Source organism: Schistocerca nitens, chromosome 4 (genome assembly GCF_023898315.1).
Source record: "Schistocerca nitens isolate TAMUIC-IGC-003100 chromosome 4, iqSchNite1.1, whole genome shotgun sequence".
NCBI classification, from domain to species: domain Eukaryota; kingdom Metazoa; phylum Arthropoda; class Insecta; order Orthoptera; family Acrididae; genus Schistocerca; species Schistocerca nitens.
In genome coordinates this window covers 890347657-890370347 of record NC_064617.1, presented here as the reverse complement: position 1 = coordinate 890370347, position 22691 = coordinate 890347657, and the positions used below count along the sequence as shown (strand labels likewise).

Genomic DNA, 22691 nt, shown 5'->3' with positions numbered 1-22691 from the left:
TAATCGGTTCGAGCCCCGCAACGGAAGAAATTTTCATTTTTCATCAGCAACACACACTAAAAAGAGCACGTAGTGACAGAGAATGCAAAATCGTAAATTTCGGCGGCCGATGCATGAATGTCTGGCGCTGCAGCGCAATTTCACCGCGCAACTGCCAAGAATAGTAAACAGGGAACATGTCGATACAAGGTCATAAAGTCTTTACGAATTTCATTCCGTATGCTCAGTTGAACAGTAACTATGCCTCGCAGACAGGCGCGTGATTTATGCACGCAGTTGTCAGCATTTGAGAGAGTACGTGCAGTTGGGCTCAAAAAAGCGGACTGGAGTAATCGGCGAATCACTAGACATTTGATTCGAAACGAAGCCACTATTCGACGATGTTGGGAGGAATGGGTGAAGCGTCAAGAACGATGCGGTCTACCTAGAGAGACAATACAACGTGAGAGCCAAGCAGCCGTCAGAAAGGCACTCAGAGGCCCGTATTCATCACTATCATCGATACGACGTGCCACTGGTGCTCCAGTGATCTCAAGGACCGTTAATAGGCGGCTCTCAGAAACGGGGCTGAGCTCACGGCGCCCTTGCGACGATTACCATTGACCTTTGTTCACCAATAAGCCCGTTTGCGGTCGTATAGGGCATACACGGCCTGGAATTTCATTGGTGGGTGTTGAATTGTCTTCAGTGCTGAGCCCCGATGAGCAGCGAAGATGTGTATGGAGACGCCCCAGACAGCAGTTGGATACCAGCCCGACTGTCTCCCACCATACTGTCCGACAACCAGCAGTGATGGTCTGGGATGACATTTCATTTCGTATCAGAAACCGTTTGGTTGTCATCCGTGGCGTCCTTACAGCAAAGAGGTAAGTCCACGATATTCTATGCCCCGTGTTGTTGCCCTTCACGGGAAGCCATCCTGCTCTTACACTTCAGAAAGATAATGTCAGCGCGCACACGAGTAGAGTTGCTACCTCTTGTCTTCCTGCTTGCCAAACCCTACCTTGGCAAGTAAGGTAGCCGGATCCCTCCCCCAATTGAGCACTTTTAGGCATGGGACTCCAACCAGCTCGGGATTTTGACAATCTAACGGGCCAATTGGACAGAATATTGCACGACACCCAACAACTCTATCACTCAATGCCAGGCCGAATAACTAGTTACATAAGGGTCAGGGACGGACCAATCCGTTACTGACTTGTTCAATTTATGAAGCTGTTTCTCTTGGATAAAGCATCCAATTTTTCTGAAATTGTAATCATTTTTGATTGTATGGGCACATCACTTCTACCGATTCTGTCCCATTCGGATAACTCTTACGTGGCGCGTCGGTTTTTTTGTCTTAGAATGTATGTCTGACCAAAAGAAAGAGAGGGGGTGGCGTAAAGTTTCTTATCACCAAACTGTGCTTCAGTGTGCTAGATTTAACCCTAGAATTCGTAACCAGCGTCCGTTGGAGGAAGGGCACATGATGTTTGATGATCCGTTCATGAAATGGGGACATTAAACTTGGTGACTCCACTTTGGTGTGTTCAAAAGGACGGGCGGGGATCCAGGATTTAGTTCAGGGGAGGGGGGGGGGGTGGAGGGTTCACAGTTGGTTACTACCTCCCCCTCCCGTTCAAATATAACTTGCCACCACCCGACCTTATAACAAGGCAGACATACCTAAGATCAGAACAATAGTAAAATAACAGTAATACGTACAAAATTTTTACACAGTCCAATCTAGCCACTGTCATGAATGACGATGATGAGGATGAAATGATGAGGACAACACAAACACCCAGTCCTCGGGCAGCGAAAATCCCCAACGCGGCCGGGAATCGAACCCGGGACTCCGTGATCCAGAGGCAGCAACGCTAGCCACTAAACCACGAGTTGCGGAGGGGCGATACCGAATGATTAATGTTATTTCGTATTTGTGTACTCGGCCTTTACATTTTAAGAGTTTTCCTCTCTTTGAAGTCTCATAATTACTGGCTTTTTTTTACAGTCTGTTTACTGCGTTGACTTCTGAATAGTCCCATTTACAAAGTTTAATAACTTATATTATAGTCGCAAGTTCGTATTAGCTTGATCAGGTGGAAATATTGTATCTAGATTACGTCAAAATTTCGTAAGCGCAGTTACGTCACTCAACTCAGGGTTTAACTTGTGTATCTAGGACTCTCTCATTTTATAGTTGTTATTTAAAATCTTTAAAACACATTTCAGTACTGACATTTTGCCCGCATCTCGTGGTCGTGCGGCAGCGTTCTCGCTTCCCACGCCCGGGTTCCCGGGTTCGATTCCCGGCCGGGTCAGGGATTTTCTCTGCCTCGTGATGGCTGGGTGTTGTGTGACGTCCTTAGGTTAGTTAGGTTTAAGTAGTTCTGAGTTCTAGCGGACTGATGACCATAGATGTTAAGTCCCATAGTGCTCAGAGCCATTTGAACTGACATTTTCCTTTTTCCTAAGCTGTAGTCAGTGTGTAAAATTTGTTGTTGCAGGTCGGTTTCATGTGGATCATCATCAGACTGTTTAACTGTTATTTCTTGTAGCGCGATGTCATCAGAAATTACAATAAAAAGAACAGAGCACGTGCATAAAGAGTTCTCGGTTTACTTGCCGAGTCAAATTTGAATAAAATGCCGAGCTTTCGATGACTACCTCCGTCATCTTCGTCAGGGGTAAAACTGTGGATAAAATCCCGAGCAGGGGATTTTATCCAAATTGGACGCGGCAAGTAAACCGAGAACTTTTTATGCAAGGACTCCGTCGCGAAAGACTCCGTAGTCAACAGAGCACGTGTTACTCATTCTGTGGAAGTTAAAACAAGATCTTTGGTTTTTGATAATGAAGTCTGAATAAATTACTTGGAGGAAAATGTATACAGTAATTTCGACGCGTCACCTTACCACCGCATTCCCGATCCTACTGCTTCACCTTGACTACAGTAAGCACTTCCAATTGGGTGCAGGTTGCAGCAGTTACGCAGAGATGAAAGGCTTTTGCACAGGATAGACTAGTGCATCAAACCAGCCTTTGTGCTGAAGACGACAACAACGATCAGTTAGTGCCCATGAGGCTTACGTTACGTTGGAAATTTGTAAACAACACGTTCCTGGCTTGTGCGAGTCTTTTTTGCGTTTATCATGTTGACTGAATAAAAAGAGACGCTATGCGGCAACAAAAACGAAATGATAGGTCTTCTAAATGAAACACGTTAGGTTGAAATTGAAATTTTATTTTGTTGGTAATTATTCATTTACAGTTGTGCCTTTATTTGCTAAGTACATAGCATGTCAAATACTTGCACTCATCTTCAGCGGATACAAAAAAAGATTCATCATGCATAATCCCTTTACGGCTTCTTCTCATACTTTTTTATGATCCTGGTTAGACGGGAATGTAAACCGTAAGTTTATTAATCCGAAGAGGCTCGTGTGTCAGAGACCGACACAAGAGAGTCCATACTTTGTTTTGTATTACCTGAAGATGGAGCGTAGCCCCCCGAAACGCGAAGTGATTGATGAAGAAACAGCGGAGTGGCGGGTTTACGGCGTTTTATTCTCCATCGGCAAAAAACAGAAGGGACTCACTCCTAAAGGGAGCCGAGTGCTCCAGGCGGTCGCCGGGACGCCCGGTGGGTCCCGGTCTCTAGAGCGCATGCGCGGGTGGGTGCTGTGGTGGGGGGCGAAACGCCGGCCCGCAGCTGGAGCGCGCGGCTGCATGCGCTCAGTGTGTTGTCGGCTGTGCGCATGAGAGGTCGCGCCGTGGAGAGACGCCCCGAGTGACACGCGAGACCGTGCGACGTGTTGAGTGGCGAAGCGACGCCGCCATGGGGGGCGTGCCCGGACGACGACGGCGCCTCTCGCTGATCCTGGCCACACACTTGCCGCTGCTGCTGTGCGCCGCCGCCTCCAACAACGGTGAGTACTCCCATCCTTTAACACGGCGTTGTTGTTAGTTCATGAAAAACGCCTTCTCACGTAACGAGGAGAATGTACTCGTTGTGGCCATGGAAATGCATGTTATGAGGCTGCGAACCTGCTAAATGGCTCACCCAATCACAGGAAACATTGTTGGCAAATGTGTTTGGAAGCAAGATTTCTGCAGTGGATAGTTATTAAGATTCAACTGATACGAAATACTCTGCTAGAACCAATCACACCACTGTTCATCTTAGGTTTTATTTCAATACATGACAGCTCATTGCGAACATTTTCTTTTGTCTTAATTTATCAAGGCGGACACACAGCGTCTTTGTTGTTTTCTACAGACATAGACACAGCTTAATACGAACTAAAAGTATGCAAACAAGTTGATGTGATAGACCGATGTCGTCCAGTGTCGTACAATTACTGGTCGTAGGTTGTGTTCCAAAAATGAACAGCACAGAGACAGAACTGATGACACTTTCTTGCAGGACCCGACCATGATTTTTCAGGACAATGCTCAAGCACGTACAGTGCAAGCTGTTATACTGATTTGTTTGACTGATGGGGCTGCTAAGTGCTAGATCACTCCCCTGACTTAAGCTCTCATAAGTTCACCTCGATTTATAAACTGAAGGAAACGCTTCACGGCATTCGCTTCAGAACTGCTACAAATTTGTCGGACAACAGACCGCGCCGCTCGAACTGTCAACACAACTGGCACTGCTAAGAGTATCCTACGACTTCCACATCGCTGGCAACGAGTTATACACGAGCTGGCGACTACTTTTAAGGTCAGTAAAACTTTGAAACACGTATCTATTTTGTATGAGCTGTAAATAAATAGTTGCCACTATTAAAGTTCCAACCCTCGTATTTCCTTTTTTGTGGATCGTAACGGCTCGTTAGTAAGCCTTCGTTTGGAACTCTTCAAGATCAGGGTTTCTGATGCACACAAAACTTTTAATGTCAATGGCCTGATAGTAATAAATATTGTTTTTTGGTGAATACAGGTTTCTTATTACAAAGATTCGATTCCATTAGGAAGTTTGTGCACCACCATCACACAAGAAGTACTCTAAGCAAGGGAAACTCCAGCATTGATCATGTAAATTTGAAACCGTTATTATTATTATTATTATTATTATTATTATTATTATTATTATTATTTGATATCGATTTCAATCAGAGTGATCACCTTCACTGCAACACTGAGTCCCATGGACTCGAGCACATGGGTATTTATCGAGAAGAACATGCCAACTATCAGGTAAGATTCAAACTAAATTTTAAATCTCACTTGCTAGTTGGCAGCTTTTTCACGATGGATACCCATGTTCGAACTTATATTTTGTGCATGAATGTATGGTTCAAATGGCTCTGAGCACTATGGGACTCAACTGCTGAGGTCATTACTCCCCTAGAACTTAGAACTACTTAAACCTAACTAACCTAAGGACATCACAAACATCCATGCCCGAGGCAGGATTCGAACCTGCGACCGTAGCGGTCTCGCGGTTCCAGACTGCAGAGCCTTTAACCGCACGGCCACTTCGGCCGGCATGAATGTATGAGTCCACTGGACTTTGTGTTGCATTGAAGACGATTACTCCGATTGAAACCGATATGCAATAATAATAATAATAACAATAAAACCGTTTCAGATTTATACGACCAATGCTGGAGTTACCTTTGTTTGCAATCTCATTACAAAGATCTTCATGCAACACTGCTCAGTTCATTGTGACTTCTACGTGTTTTGCAGTTACGGGTCAATCCATCCTCAGGGATTCCTTGTTCTTATTGATCTGTGTTGCTCCTTATAGGTGCAGTATATAATAAGCCAAGATAAATATTTTTGCGGTATTCACCCACCTAGTTTTCTGCCGTTACCACCAAGATACTTGTTGGACAAGATAGTATAAACACCAGAATGGATGTCTTTATATTTATACCTATTGATTCTATTTGTAATAGAGATAATGCGTTTTGTAGTCCATTATCTGCAGAGTACAGTCGAGACATCATGCCCGCGAGCGATCTCACTTTGATGATGTATTTCTTGGCCTCAGGAAGACATTTAATTCAATTACGCTCTGCAGCTCAGTGAAAGAAATACCAGTTTACCGAGTATCAGACCAGGTTAGTGACTAGATGTAGGACTTCCTTGCATTTACACGTCACTGTTAACGGGACAAAATAGACAGATGTAAACGTAATTTCAGGAGTAAAACAAGGAAGCATGCTAGGACCATTCATGTTCACAATAAGATCTAAATGATCTAGTGGATAGCATCGAAAACTCCATGAGGCTGTTCGCAGATGATCCGGTCGTCTATAGGAAGATTAGAGAATCGCAGGAAGACCAGCAGAAGATTGATTATTGTTGCAGGGAGTGGCTGTAACGTGTTCCGCTTGAATAGGCGAAGAAATCTACTACTGCGCAGTTACACCGGTGGCGACAAATCACTGTAAACAGTCACTATCGTGAACTTCCTTTGAGTAACCATCAGGAGCGACCTGTATTGGAATGATCACACAAAACAAATTGCAGAACAGCAGATTCCAGGCTGAAGTTCGTTGAAAGCATCTATGGAAATGTAATTCATACACGAAAGAAGTTGTTTACAGAACACTTGTTCGACGTTCTCGAGTATTGCTCATCGGTCTGGGATTCTTTCTCCGTTGGTTTAATAGACGAGATAAACAAAGGGCGGTGCCTATCGCCTCGGAATCATTTAGACGGGGCAAGAGCATTACAAAGTTGCTCAACAAACTCCTATGGCAGACGCTTCAAGAGACGCGTTGTGCCTCACAGATAGCTTTACTATCAAGAAATTTCGAGAGAGCACTTTCCGGGAAGCCTCGAGGAACATTTTACTTTCTCCCATATATACGTCTCGGGGAAATAACCACACGGAAAGGATTGGAGAAATTAGAACTCATCCAGAGTGGTACAGGGAAGGGGAGAAACGATAGTGGACCAGAGGTACACTCCACCACACACCATAAGGTGCCTTGCACAGTCTAGAACTTGTTGAACTGCTAGAGGAAATAACAGACGCGCAGAGCGATCTGTGAACTACATTGCTCTCGAGCCCACAGAAATTTGTGTTCGCCGGAAAATCAAACAGCAGGTGGCTCGGGCTGAGCAGCTGCGAGCCACGGACCCAGTTGCGAACAACGAGCTCGCGAACAGCTAACAACTCGCTCGGCTGACAAATGTTCTCGTACCTTTAGAGGCACAGCACCAGTTTGGTGGGAAAGGAGTCAGCGCCGCACAGCTGAGAAATCGTCTTGGCGTTCACCTTAATTAACATACAACTCTTCAAGAAATATGTCTCGCTACTATGAGACTTCGTTGGCGCTAGGGCAGTAACACCATATCACCACATTTGTCATTTGTGGTATGTTGACTTCTGACAGAATACGGAATATATGTAAAAATGGTTTTGTCGTCTCTACTTTCTTAAATGTTCTCTAAAAAAATGAAAATTCTTCATATAGTTTGTAGTTGCCTGTCTGAGACCCATGATACTGGCGCCTCGATATCTAAATCTCGTCACAGGTTTCAGAGTATTACGGAACTGTCATTGCCACATGAGGAAGATGAAACTTTGAAAATTAACACTAAAGTTTTGTTATATTCTAGAGTAATTAAGTACAGGGTGTTTGACTAGCACAGGTAAAAAAAAAACGCTGTCAGTAGAGGATAACCAAACAAGCAAATAATCGTAACAAACGTAGGTCCGGAGACCAACCCCATTACGACGTATGCGCAGGAGTACAATCGTGGCAGTGTAATAACACTGTTGACTTCTAAGTGTACGTTTATTTCGAAACACCACAAGTGAGGTGTAAATTACAAAGTGATAAATTGCTCTCGTATGATTTTATCACCATTTAGAATATCTGAGTACTGGTGAACAGCATTTTGACAAGTTATCGGTCTTGGCTCGCGCTGAAGATCCACCGATAACGCACTGTGAATGGTTGTCATTACGTTCGGAACACTCCTAGAATTTTTGAACGAATATGGGCATCAATGAGGGAGACAAGGTGAGACCTGCCGTCACAGTAACAGAGCCATGTTGAACCCTCTTGTAATGTGTTTGTTCTCAAGTGCATATTTGCAGTTTGAATCCTCTGGGACTCTGTTGTAATATGTCAATAAAATTCTTCTGGGCTATTGACAGCACTGGCAATTGGTTCAAATGGCTCTGAGCACTATGGGACTTAACATCTGTGGTCATCAGTCCCCCTAGAACTTAGAACTAGTTAAACCTAACTAACCTAAGGACATCACACACATCCATGCCCGAGGCAGGATTCGAACCTGCGACCGTAGCGGTCACGCGGTTCCAGACTGAAGCGCCTAGAACCGCACGGCCACGCCGGCCAGTGGACTGGCAATTGACCAACGTTTTAGCCAGTATTGCAAGTGGCGTTCCTCAGGGTTTGTGCTGAGCTTACTTATAAGGTGTTAATGTACTTGATGGTAAAACGTCGTATCAGGGAAGCCATTGGTTTCCGCACCCATGTTGTTAGAATTATTTCCTTATTTAATTGTCCCCTATTATCCCGTTTGGTTTAGAATCAAACACCCCGTATAAAGGAGAAAAAAGCGGATGAAATATCAATAACAAACCCATACACTAGAGTGAAATTGCGACTTGACATACCCCGTAAAGCAGCCACATTACCAGGAAATGTCAGCGGATATTTTCCAACCGTGTTCGGGAAAAAAAAGTCTACTCTTCGTGCAACTTGTTTCATATTAGTAACACTTTATTTATACTTGAAGATGGTTTCGTTGATGAAGCAGGTTGAACAGATGGCAGCGTGCGTTCCCGTATTGTTGCGAAGTGTTTTTGTTTCTCCCGGCCAAACCGGTTTTCTGGCATTTAGGGCTCATTCTCTGTGGATGCATTCGCGTGTACCTCGGAGACATCTATTGTGGAGCAGTTTTCTTAAACAATGCCCCAACAACGACGAGTCTCGTGAATGGAATGTCGAATCTAGTATCTTCAACGAACAGGACGCCCACGGGTTTCTAATTAAAGTGGATAACATTACCAGCCTACGCGCGGATTACTATCAAGCTACCCAAATTGGTAATGGCAGTACTCGGGCTGTTTCAAGCGTACTCCGCGGTGATTCCTTCCGAATACGCTACCGTACTGTGACAGCGCTTCGCCTGTAAACGAGCACTGCGTCGCCGGACCTTACGCCACAACAAGTGCAAAGATAACCCAGCAGACGAGAGATTTTTATCGAAAGGAATAAGCTCACACCCATGCTGAGAACCTCGCTCTGTATTTGGCGAGAAGATCAGGCCGGTTGCAAGGTGCACGGGTATTTCGTACTGTCTGGTTGCTTGTTTCTGTCCCATATGTCTGCCTTCAGTAAACCAACATTCGTTTGGAAGTACACAACCTAAGAGATTTACATAAACTGATAACGTTTACGTGAGCTGACAATTAAAATAAAATCTTCGACATGAAATTGAGTGACATTGACAATGAATTATGTTATCGCTTGGCGGAGTCAGTTCTATAAAAAAAAAGTAAAACATTTAATAGGTTCAGAGCAATCCTCAGTAGCATACAAGTTAATAAGTTATATTTTCCAATTAGTTTTAAATGTACTTAATTAATGCCTTGGAACAATGTCATTACACGAGAAATACAAAATATTACAACCAATTTTAATAGTCACAATGAAAATCCATCGTGTATTTTGGAACTTGAGCACCAGGCCAGAATTCTTTTCTCAGGGTGAAATCAGTAATCTGTTTCCAGGTAATTAAACAATACTTCTGGCCTTACTCATCCTGAGATTCCTTCACGTTTAATTGTATCTTAGAGATCCGCAAGCTTTGCAGGATGGCAAAATTTTGCTGAGACGTTGGATGTGGTTTACAAAAACACTGGGCCAATGTGTGGAGGCACAATATGTGTCAGTTATCTCAAAACACCTCAGAAAATATTTTCAGAATGTTAGTAGTGCCGCACAGTTCAAATGGCTCTGAGCACTATGGGACTTAACATCCGAGGTCATCAGTCCCCTAGAACTTAGAACTACTTAAACCTAACTAAGCTAAGGACATCACACACATCCGTGCCCGAGGCAGGATTTGAACCTGCGACCGTACGGTATGCATTTCCAGACCCATCTTTATTAAATTCATTTTTCTTGTTTCGATGAGTACTACCACCTTTCAAAGCATTCGGCATTTTTTTTTAGAACATCCTGTATATATCGGCAGTGGAAGAACCGGATATTTTCTGATTTTTATTTTTTATTTCATTGCTCTCTCGCATTTATGTTGTGCGCAAAATATTGATTTTCTTTCTGACGTCTATTGGTTAAAAACAGTCTTGGTTGCAATTTTAATTTTTTTTATTTTTCAACGACGCGTTTCGCCTTATTTAGGCATCTTTAGGTTATCTATGTAGAAAACAGAGAACATATACATCTATTTAAGAATCGCGATCGCGTTGTGCAGACTTGGATAACCAAAAAGCATGTATAAGCAGATCACCTATTGAAAGTATAAACAGATCACCTATTGAAAGAGCAAATACCTTAATTTGGTATTTCTTAGAAGAATCCTTTAGTCAGTGTAGCCAAAGGGCATCGTCGAATATATCAGGTCAACATAGCCTTCGTTAAACTCAGTAAAAACTAGAAATATAAAATAGTAAAATCATTACCTTTTCTAGATGGACGCGAGAGGCACCAAGATCTGCATAACGCGTTCCCGTTCACAGGAGCGATCGCGATTCTTAAATAGATGTATTTGTTCTCTGTTTACTATGTAGATAACCTGAAGATGCCTAAATAAGGCGAAACGCGTCGTTGAAAAAAAAAACCTAAAATTGCAACCAACACTGTTTTTAACCAATACTGTTAAGCACTGGTTTGCTTATGCCACACATGGATTGGAAGAATTTCTAACCTCTTTCTGCGTAATATACGACTGTGCGAAATGCAACACGTCCGCCAATTTGGTAATTACCAGTGGTCTTTTATTCTTATCTTTGATCGCGAAACAGAGATAAATCGTAACTCTTTCTCGCTAAATATGCGCAGCGGAACATGAACACAGACAATGTCCGACATCTTGTCAAATCTGGCGTCAATCAGAACTTCTCTCAAACACGTCAAACGCGGTTTATGTTTGACAAACACGCGAAAAAAAAGAAAAACGCATATTGCCAAATAATTTGACAAACTGGTGAACTATGACAGATTGTGTGCTCGTTGACAAAGGCGTTAGAGATTCGGGACCCCTTGTCCCGCTGATACGTGCTCGAGCTTTTAGACTCGTTACTTGTGTAGCCTCTCCCCAGTGCAGTGCAACGGCCCGCTAGTCGGGAGTGGGAACTGACTCATTACCCGGCGCGGAGCGGCGCCACGTCTCGCGGCAGAACAAAAGAATGGCGCCGGAAGTTGCCTGCGGCGCAGTGGCGCCTCGGATGTGCGTGGCCGGAAGTCGGACCACCTGCTGCTGGCCGGCGCCGGCCAATCGCCAGCACACATCTTTGGCGCCAGCCCCTGCCCCCTGTTTTTTCCCCTCATTATGTCTGGCCAGAACGAGAATAATGAGGCAACGTGGGAAGTCTACCACCCTCTGGGTGAGTCAGGTGTGTATAGAACGACATTTTGTTTCTGTTATGTTGGCTACAGATACGCTTCCTTTCTCTTAATTAATTCCAAAGACAAGGCAAAAGGCCTATAATAACCAATTCGCCAATTAATATGTTACACAGGGTTGCTATCCGTCTTCTGTCTTCACCATCCGGTACTTGGCGATGCTGGTGTTGTAGGGGAAAGCAACATCTCAATCAGGTATTCATATGTAACAATATAAAGCCGTTAGTACCTTATGTTGGTGACGAGGAAAAACATGATAGTAACAACGGATGTGTGGAAAAGAAAGTGGGAAGTTCAATGAAGTTAGGAGCGTAATAGAAAACAGTGGGAGGAGTGAAAAGGAGATTAGTGAAAGGTGAGTTCCAAAATGGCTCTGAGCACTATGGGACTTAACATCTATGGTCATCAGTCCCCTAGAACTTAGAATTACTTAAACCTAACTAACCTAAGGACATCACACAACACCCAGCCATCACGAGGCAAAAGGTGAGTTCCGGCCTGGTTTGGAGTAAGGATGTACCACTAAGAAGCAAACCAAGTGCTATAGCGAGTATATAGTGCTCCAATACCCATTTATGCACAGCAAACTTTGGTAAACAGGATACAGGCTTGCGAGATGTAATTTAAAGCCACGCGGGATTAGCCGAGCGGTCTGAGGCGCTGCAGTCATGGACTGTACGGCTGGTCCCGGCGGAGGTTCGAGTTCTCCCTCGGCCATGGCTGTGTGTGTTGGTCCTTAGGATAATTTAGGTTAAGTAGTGTGTAAGCTTAGGGACTGATGACCTTAGCAGTTAAGTCCCATAAGATTTCACACACATTTGAACATTTATTTCTGTAATTTAAAATGAGGGTTGGACTAATTAGAATGGATAGGGTAAGGAATGAGACTGCGAGAGAAATGGCTCTGAGCACTATGGCTCTGAGCACTATGGGACTCAACATCAGTCCCCTAGAACTTAGAACTACTTAAACCTAACTAACCTAAGGACATCACACACACCCATGCCCGAGGCAGGATTCGAACCTGCGACCGTAGCAGTCCCGCGGTTCCGGACTGCAGCGCCAGAACCGCTAGACCACCGCGGCCGGCACTGCGAGAGAAACAGTGAAACAGAAGCCCATGCAAGAGACCATAGAAAAGACTTAAGATAGTAGGGGCATGTTAAAAGTGGAAGTTGGCAGGGTATCAATATAGGCTCGTGGAAGGACAATAGGACGCAACGGAGTTAGAGGAAGAGAGAGAGACAGATGCATCGTTGCAGTGAAGTAATGCGTGATGGAGAAGATTGAGACGAAGTGCAGAGACAAAAAAATGGCTCTGAGCACTATGGAACTTAACATCTGAGGTCATCAGTCCCCTAGAACTTAGAACTACTTAAGCCTCACTAACCTAAGGGCATCACACACATCCATGCCCGAGGCAGGATTCGAACCTGCGACCGTAGCGGTCGCGCGGTTCCAGACCGAAGCGCCTAGTACCGCTCGGTCACAGCGGGCGGCATGGAGAGACAGACGAGGTGCGAGGACAGGAAAAGATGGAGAGGCTTAAATTCCATTCAGGCCTAGGCAGGGACTATAAACTATAGATGATGATGAGTGCCTTAATGTTTGCAGACGACCTCTAACAATGACTTAAAGGAAGCAGCTGGCAGCGTAACCTAGTCAAAATATACAACTGTGTAGGAGAAAAGTAGTAATGAGATAAAAATGTGTTTAGATGGCAGGAGGTCCGAATAAATATCAAATTATCTCGACTGCACTACCGCATACGCATATCTTGGCACATGTTATCCTGTAACGTAAGTTAATTGCTAACATGATGCCGCGTTTGTTGAGTGCTGGTATTAAAATGCAGTACGAATATCTGGAGCCTTTTAAAAAGAAACCATTGATTTTGGAGTTGGAGTGACGTAAAGTGGAACCATCACACAAAACCAGACTGAGTTCAACTGGAAGAATCCTAAGGATATGTAATCCACCCGCTGAAGAGATAGCTGACAAAAATCTCGTTCGGTCAATTGTTGGGTAGGCTAATGCTCAACACTTTGAGCCCGTACCACGTAATATCAATAGAGGGGATAGAGAACACCCAAAGAACATTGGCATGTTCGTCATGGCTTCGTTTAGTCAGTGCTATACCATTCACAGAGCTCCATCAAAGTCCAGTGGCAAACGCCGCAACAAAGGTGTTATTCTCCATAGAGGGGTTTACTGCTGAAATTGCGAGAGCGTGCGTTTCAAGAGGTGTAAGGAACATATTACTTCATGAAACACGTTCCTCACGAGATATCCACCATGACAAAATTAGAGAAAATCGGGCTCATACGGAACCTTGCCATTAGTCGTTCTTCCAGATCTACATATATAGGGTGTCCCTCCTGTGAGTCATTGGTTCGTTTTCTCTTAAGTTTAGGTAGATATTCGAAATTTCGTTTTTGCAATGTGTAGCTGGATTCAGCCCAAACAAGTACTATTCATCACGTCTCTTATGCGACACCCGACCGAAGCATCAGTTTCTTTCTTTTTTTTTTTAATTACTAACAACATGGTTTTTAAATCGGAGTTTTACATTGTCACTCGATATAGTCGTCCGAAATTAGTTTAGTGTGATATTCGTTTTATCGATATGTATTAACAGGGCCAGTAAAACGAGTGAATAACCAACGACTCGCGCGTCGACCTGGTCTGCACTGACTGCAACGGCCATGCAGCAGCGCTGCTCAATCGCTGCTGGAGAACTGGCCATTCTCGGTGTTTTACTGTCCATGTTAACACATATCTATGAAACGAATATCGTACTACACTAAGTTGGGAGCGCTCCATACATCGGGCACGTAAAATGCAGCTTTAAAATTATTTTTATTGTTACGGGAAACAAATAGACGCTTTCTGTCGACACGGAGCGTCGCATGAAGGCGTGACGAACCCTATTTATTTGGGATGATTCCACCTCAACACTGCGGAAACAAAATTGGGGAATATCTGCTGAAACATAAGGGAAAATGTGCTTGACAACTCTCAGGAAGGAAACCGAGGATACTCAACACGTCCCTGCACATTACGTGGTGCGGGATATTTGGTACCAGTGCTAGCGATTTTCTGTTCTGTTGCGTTCGCGTGTTGAGTGAGGGAAAAGTGACAGCCTACAGACAGACAGACGGGTCACCATCGACTGTGTCGTATGCCCCCACTTCATGAGACACTGCGGAGAGGTTTGACATTTAATCCAGGACACTGGTACCAACTGCAACGTCAGAATTGCCTCTCTGTTGCATTACATTATCTAAGGCCAAATTGTTCATGATCTAACACATCCTCATCAATTTTATAATCGCTACTATTTCTAATGACGATCCACGCAACATCATTACGGGGGGGGGGGGGCTGAATAGCTTTGGCGGGTATAATCGACGCGTAAAATCGGCCCAGTGGAGGTCATGCAGTCAAGACACACACGTAATAAAAAACATATAAATCAGTGCATACTAGAAAATCCTTCGCGCGATAGCACGTTTAGCCTGCTGGAAATTCTACAAGATCAGTTAGTCTGCAATGACCCTGGAGCCAAGACCACGTCGGCGATTGGTGTGGTCATAAACTTTACGTCATCACCTCTCCTCCTCGTTGCCGTCCAAATACTGGCAGTGTAAATTTCATCCGCCACCAGGATTCGAACCGGCTTACCTATGAGTGGAGTGCGTGCGTTAGCCTTCTCGCCTGTGGTGGCGGCTGGTGCACGAAGTACTCTTCGCCACACACCGTAAGGTAGTTCGTGGAGTAAAGACGCAGAAACGAGTAAGTGTCAGTACAAATCGCGTCCCGATTCCAGCAGATAATGACCAATCTAGAGTACTACGACTGTACAGTGTAGGTATCGCGTGCGTAGATCATTTGTCGATTGGTCTCCCGATTATAGCCGTGTGACATGTGCGCCGGGTAACTACACGCGTACAAACGCGTGACGATAGCGGGGCCGCATGTGGAGAGAACTGTTTGTTGTTTGGGGCCGTCATAAAAACAAACAGACGCAGAGAGGATCCTCTGGGGCAGCGTTCAGCTGTGGCCCGGCCGCCCGCAGGTGGCTGGCGCAGAGTGCGTGGCGTCTGATTTACAGACCAGGTCGGCCGGCGGTATGCGACCGCCTGCTAGATGCCCGGACAGATATCGCAGCCGCCGAAAACAATTCACTCGCCCGGCCCGCTACACGGCCAGCGCCCTAGCCGACGGCCACGAGCCCCGCCCGCCCTTTGCGAATTTCATAACAGCTACTTAACTCCCACAACGTGCTGTGTTGTTAGCCCTTCCCTTCACTTCACTTACGCCACTGACCCAGTTCCTCCACTCCCCAACAGTGCAACAGAATGCAACAGTTGGGCGGGAACAAGAAAGAGATATGCGATTGTGGAACACTGAAAGCGCGGAACTACTCGATGACGCTGTTACTGCACTTGGCCTTTATCGGAACTAGCGATGACGTTACAGTAAACAGGTCTAGTAGAGACTACGAACAAACGCGCCATGCTGTCAAAGTTTTCAGGTCAGCCACCGAGCGAGGTGGCGCAGTGGTAGCACACTGGACTAGCATTCGCGAGGTCGACGGTTCAATCCCGCGTCAAGCCATCCTGATTTAGGTTTTCCGTGATTTCCCTAAATCACTCCAGGCAAATGCTGGGATGGTTCCTTCGAAAGGGCACGGCCGACTTCCTTCCCCATCCTTCCATAATCCGATGAGACCGATGACCTCGCTGTTTGGTCTCTTCCCCCAAACAATCCAATCCAATCCAATAAGCTTTCAGGTCAGCTGTGCATACACTTCCAATCCCAATTACGCTCTGACTCACTATAAGCCGACCGAAGCGACATCACTCCAGGTGAAATCGGTATTCAGCCGGCCGGTTTGGCCGAGCGGTTCTAGGCGCTTCAGTTGGAACCGCGCGACCGCTACGGTCGCAGGTTCGAATCCTGCATCGGGCATGGATATGTGTGATGTCCTTAGGTTAGTTAGGTTTAAGTAGTTCTAAGTTATAGGGGACTGATCACCTCAGATGTTAAGTCCCATAGTGCTCAGAGCCAAATCGGTATTCACGCGACAGCATGCGTACCTAATACGTTCCAAAACGCTGCGCATACAAAATGGGAAGTGGTCAGCACTCTAGACTCGCATTCGGGAGGACGACGGTTCAAACCCGCGTCCGGCCATCCTGATTTACATTTTCTGTGATTTGCCTAAATCGCTTCAGGTAAATGCCGGGATGGTTCCCTTGAAAGGTCACTGTCGACTTCCTCCCCCTTCCTTCCCTAATCCGATAGGACCGATAATCTTGCTGTTTGGTCCCCTCCCCCAAATCAATCAATCAATCAAAATGGGATTTTCCAATGCTCATATCTCGGGTTCTGTAGGTGATATAAAGGTAACGTCAAGTGTGGATACCCACCAGAAGGATCGTCTTAGTATCACTATTCTATAGTACAGTATCAAAGTATGAATATTACACACTTCCTCCTGCTTAGACAGATGGAGCAAATCGGCTGGTTCTTTTTGAGTTTGATGTAGTCTACGATGGGCTTGATGGGACCATTAATTCGTGGGCAGTTCCTTGAAAAACACCATAAGAGTTATTTTTACTATATGTTCGCCTTCACCGGCGTACCAAACCCAAGTCGAGGATTTCAAGACTGATATGCATAGCAAATGGCTGAAATTTTTACGGTATATTCCTAAGATCCCGATAGATTTTCTTGATATCTTTATCCGTTTCTATGATACAGAAGGTCATTAAAGTTATCCTACTTCTACACATGAAATACTGTATGAAGCGAAATTTAAATAATAAACAACCACAGCAAATTGACCAATCTTAACGGTGCATTCTCTAGGCATTTATCTAGAAGAACCATCTCCTCGTTTTCAAAAATGTTTATTCATTATCGAGAAACACCCCAAAAACTTGTTTTCTGTATTCGAAAACCCATCCGCAGATTCCGAGACGACTATGCGCAGCAAGTGGCTGTAATTTATATGAAGTAGCTTTAACATCCAGATCTTGAAGAAACTTCAAAATTGTCTTCATATCTTTACTAGTTTACGAGATACAGAAGTTCGAAGTTACTTTACTTGTGAACGTAAAATACGCATATAAAATCCGGAATGAGGCGAAAAAGTCGTTTATAAGGTGACTTGACACGGAGAAATATGATGTAAAGTGTCCCCGTTGTCATCTAGTGACCACATGATGTAGTACAGAAGAACATGCGAAATTTTTTACACGTAAAATTCGGTCTGAGGTGCAGAATTAGTTTTACGTTACTTCTGTTTCACAGCAGTAAACTATCTGAAGCTTACTGACGTCTTTTAATATGAGTTACATGCCATGCTGCAGCAAGTTAAAGAAGGGAATCAGCACATAAATGCTCCTACCGGAACAAAAAAATGTGAATATGTTCATCTTTATTTAAAAGACTCTTACTGAAGAGTGGGCTGTCAGAGGTCAGGGCCTCATTCTGCCTTCCTCAGCAACTTGAAAATTATTGCCAAAAATTTTGCCATGTGGACAGATTCGCACTTTTTCATGCTGAGAGAGAATAAGACAGTAGCAGTGGCAAGGAGACGGAAAATAATAAATACTGGAAGGTAGTAGATAGGAGTTGTGCTATAGAAAGAGCAGAGGAGACAATGGCAGTGTGAGAGGAAGATAGGGACATAGAGGCCGTGAGACATAGTTGACAGAGAGGGAACAGTGGTGGGGTGAAGGTGACTGCCGGGGGGGGGGGGGGGGGGAGGAATGAAAAGAAAGAGAAAGTTGGAGTAGAAGAAAACCGGCATCTGAGAAAGCAAAAGGGAGGCAGTGATAGTGAAGGGGGGATACTGCAGTAGTACGGTGGAACGAAGGGGACTGTGGCTGTGACATAGACAATGACAGAGAGACACAAAGAGATATTGGCAATGGGTTGGTTGAACGAGTGAGTGAGAAAGGGCAACTGGGAGTGGATGGGTGTGAACGACTTACAGCGATGAAACAGTGAGTGTGAGATTGTGGAAGTTTGAAGTAAGTTGCAAGTTTAAAAGAGCCCGAACATCTTCTGATGCCAGAATTTTTGGGATAATTTTTAAAGGTATTGAGGAAAACAGAATGAGGCGGCTGGTACCCCACTTTTCAGTCCTTTAAAGAAACAGGAACATATTCCCAGTTTTTGTGCTCCGACAATAGCATGTTTTCGCTGGTAGGCCTAATGCTGTGGTCGGCAAGTAGAACTTACAAATAGTCACGCATAGAGACCTGATATTGTTTGTTTATGCTAACTCCGATCAAATAATCGAATCAGTCACAACTATCAGATGTCTGGCTTCATCCATCTGGAGAGTTTTAAGTTGGAGCAAACATCTAAATATACGTGGCGGTCAGTCAGTTAGAGTGGAACTAACTGAGTTATGCTCCAATTAAAACTACTGTAGTCATTCCTTCTCTGCAGTATAATGTGTAAATCGAACAAGCAGCCGGCCAAAGTGGCCGAGCGGTTCTAGACGCTACAGTCTGGAACCGTGCGACCGCTACGGTCGCTGGTTCGAATCCTGCCTCAGGTACGGATGTGTGTGATGTTCTTAGCTTAGTTAGGTTTAAGTAGGTCTAAGCTCTAGTGCTCAGAGCCATTTGAACCATTTTTTCGAACAATCAATGAAATATACTGTTGTATCACCAATTAGCGTCAAACATAAATCTGGCATAAAGAGAACCCGGTACCACCGAAAGTAGTTGCTGTTATTGATATGGCTTGCTTACGTGCAGCAATTATAAAGCCTCGTCACAGGGCCTAGAGCCGCTCGGCCACAGCGGCCGGCACCACAAGAGGTACAAACTGTCTTAGGCCTCATTTAGTTATACGATTAGCCTATTACTTAAAACATGTTTACGTCGAACAGGACTCACTAAAGCTACCCACTGATGGAGGCACAAAGGCGCCGAAGCATATCTGGGTGTTAAAAAAACAACAGTTGTTTGTATAAAAGGCGGACCGGAAATTCAGTTTTTTTCTATAAACACGGCTACTGTTAAAGCTTAAACAACCTAATTGTGGATAACGTTTATGAAGACATTAGGGGATGACATTCATCGTACTAGAGACAGCCGTCGAGAGCAAAAAAATTGGAGGAAAAAACTGTTATTGGAACATGAGCAACAGGTATTTGAGGAAGTTGGGTGGAAGTACAAGAGAACTAGATGATATGGAAACTGCCCGCATCTCATGGTCGTGCGGTAGCGTTCTCGCTTCCCACGCCCGGGTTCCCGGGTTCGATTCCCGGCGGGGTCAGGGATTTTCTCTGCCTCGTGATGGCTGGGTGTTGTGTGCAGTCCTTAGGTTAGTTAGGTTTAAGTAGTTCTAAGTTCTAGGGGACTGATGACCAAGTCCCATAGTTCAAAAATGGTTCAAATGGCTCTGAGCACTATGGGACTTAACATCTATGGTCATCAGTCCCCTAGAACTAAGAACTACTTAAACCTAAGGACATCACACAACACACAGCCATCACGAGGCAGAGAAAATCCCTGACCCCGCCGGGAATCGAACCCGGGAACCCGGGCGTGGGAAGCGAGAACGCTACCGCACGACCACGAGATGCGGGCTAAGTCCCATAGTGCTCAGAGCCATTTGAACCATTTTTTTTTAAATATGGAAACTGAACAAAAGCGGGGCAGAGTTTGTCTGCAATACAGAATTATATCGAGGTCAGCGGAGAGAGGGAATTACACAAAGTGACAGAATAAAAGATTATTAGGCGAGGAACAATATCGGTATAAGAGCGTGGTCCACAGGTGGCGGTAAGTAAAAGGAGAATGCGCTGTGCGCGGAATGGAACACGGTTTGCGGGCGCCCAGTGGATGCCTGCCGGCTGTCTTGGGCGCCCCCGACCTGGCCACGGCGGGGCGGGCGCTCGCGGCTTCTGCCCTCGTCCGTCATTACCCTCCCTCGCCGACATTCCGGCGCAGCAGGCTGTGTTTAGCGCCCCCATTTCATTTGCGGCGGTCGCAATTACTGCGCGATTAGCGCGGGCCCGCAGCCCCCCCTAATAACAGACGCCGGCGCCGCGGCGCCTTCACAGCCCTTTGTGCGACTGCCGGGGGCGACCCGTAATGACGACGTCTTTCTCTCTGGGCGCCCCTCGGGATGGTACTTTCCGAGGAAAAAAGTGTCCTGCGCGGTAGAAATCGGTCGGTTTCACAACGGAACATTTCGCCGGCAAACTACGTACCCCACGGCATAACGCTGGAGACCATCCTTACAGTATTTTAAGCACATCGACATCTAAAATCCACAACCTACCTTATTGTGTGTAGCGGAGGGTACTTTGTGCTAGACTGCCACTTCAACTCATTTACGGTCGCTAATGGTAGACGAGAAGTACAATTGCTGGTAACCCTCGGTGTAAGCTCGAATCTCTAAGAGGAAGCAGTATTATAACTGACCGTTCTACATTACTGCCCACTAAAATTGCTACACCGAGAAGAAATGCAGATGATAAACGGGTATTCATTGTACAGATATATTACACTAGAACTGACATGTGATTACATTTTCACGCAATTTGGATGCATAGATCTCGAGGAATCAGTACTCAGAACAACCACTTCTGGCCGTAATAACGGCCTTGATACGCCTGGGCATTGAGTCAAACAGAGCTTGGATGGAGTGTACAGTTACAGCTGCCCATGCAGCTTCAACACGATACCACAGTTCATCAAGAGTAGTGACTGGCGTATTGTGACGAACCAGTTGCTCGGCCACCATTGACCAGACGTTTTCAGTTCGTGAGAGATCTGGAGAATGTGCTGACCAGGGAAGCAGTCGAACATTTTCTGTATTCAGAAAGGCCCGTACAGGACCTGCAACATGTGGTCGTGCATTATCCTGCTGAAATGTAGGGTTTCGCAGGGATCGAATGACGGGTAGAGCCACGGGCCATAACACATCTGAAATGTAACGTCCACTGTTCAAAGTGCCGTTAATGCGAACAAGAGGTCACACAGACGTGTAACCAATGGCACCCCATACCATCACGCCGGGTGATACGCCAGTATGAAGATGACGAATGCACGCTTCCAATGTGGGTTCACCGCGATGTCGCCAAATACGGATGCGAGCATCATGATGCTGGATTCATCCGAAAAAATGACGTTTTGTCATTCGTGCACCCAGGTTCGTCGTTGAGTACACCACCGCAGGCGCTCCTGTCTGTGATGCAGCGTCAAGGGTAACCGCAGCCATGGTCTCCGAGCTGATAGCCCATGCTGCTGCAAACGTAGTCGAACTGTTCGTAAAAAAACGGTTCAAACGGCTCTGAGCACTATGGGACTCAACATCTGTGGTCATAAGTCCCCTAGAACTTAGAACTACTTAAACCTAACTAACCGAAGGACATCACACACATCCATGCCCGAGGCAGGATTCGAACCTGCGACCGTAGCAGTCGCGCGGTTCCTGACTGAGCGCCTAGAACCGCTAGACCACCGCGGCCGGCTGAACTGTTCGTACAGAAGCTTGTTGTCTTGCAATCGTCCCCATCTGTTTACTCAGGGATCGAGACGTGGCTGCACGATCCGTTACAGCCAGGCGGATAAGATGCCTGTCATCTCGACTGCTAGTGATACCAGGCCGTTGGGATGCAGCAAGGCGTTCTGTATTACCCTCCTGAACCCACCGATTTCATATTCTGCTAACAGTCATTGTATCTCGACCGACGCGATCAGGAATGTCGCGATACGATAAACCACAATCGCGATAGGCTACAACCCGACCTTTATCAAAGTCGGAAACGTGATGGTACGCATTTCTCCTCCTTACACGAGGCATCACAACAACGTTTCATCAGGCTACACCAGTCAACTGCTGTTTGTGTATGAGAAATCGGTTGGAAACTTTCCTCATGTGAGCACGTCGTAGGAGTCGCCACCGGCACCAACCTTGTGTGAATGCTGTGAGAAGCTAATCATTTGCATATCACAGCATCTTCTTCCTGTCGGTTAAATTTCGCGTCTGTAGCGCGTCATCTTCGTGGTGTAGCAATTTTAATGGCCACTAGTGTACGTAGGGAATTCAATAAGTAATGCAACACATTTT

At 45.4% G+C, this 22691-nt stretch overlaps 1 protein-coding gene across 1 annotated transcript in view; it reads left to right on the top strand.

The window, feature by feature from the left end:
* Positions 1 to 3738: 3738 nt before the first annotated feature.
* LOC126253431 (BMP and activin membrane-bound inhibitor homolog) overlaps positions 3739 to 22691 on the top strand; it is a 286791-nt gene continuing 267838 nt past the window's right edge. Inside the window, exon 1 of the mRNA XM_049954765.1 lies at positions 3739 to 3914. Within this exon, the coding sequence (XP_049810722.1) occupies positions 3824 to 3914 (91 nt within the window). The 5' untranslated portion in view covers positions 3739 to 3823. The remainder of the gene's footprint in view (positions 3915 to 22691) is intronic.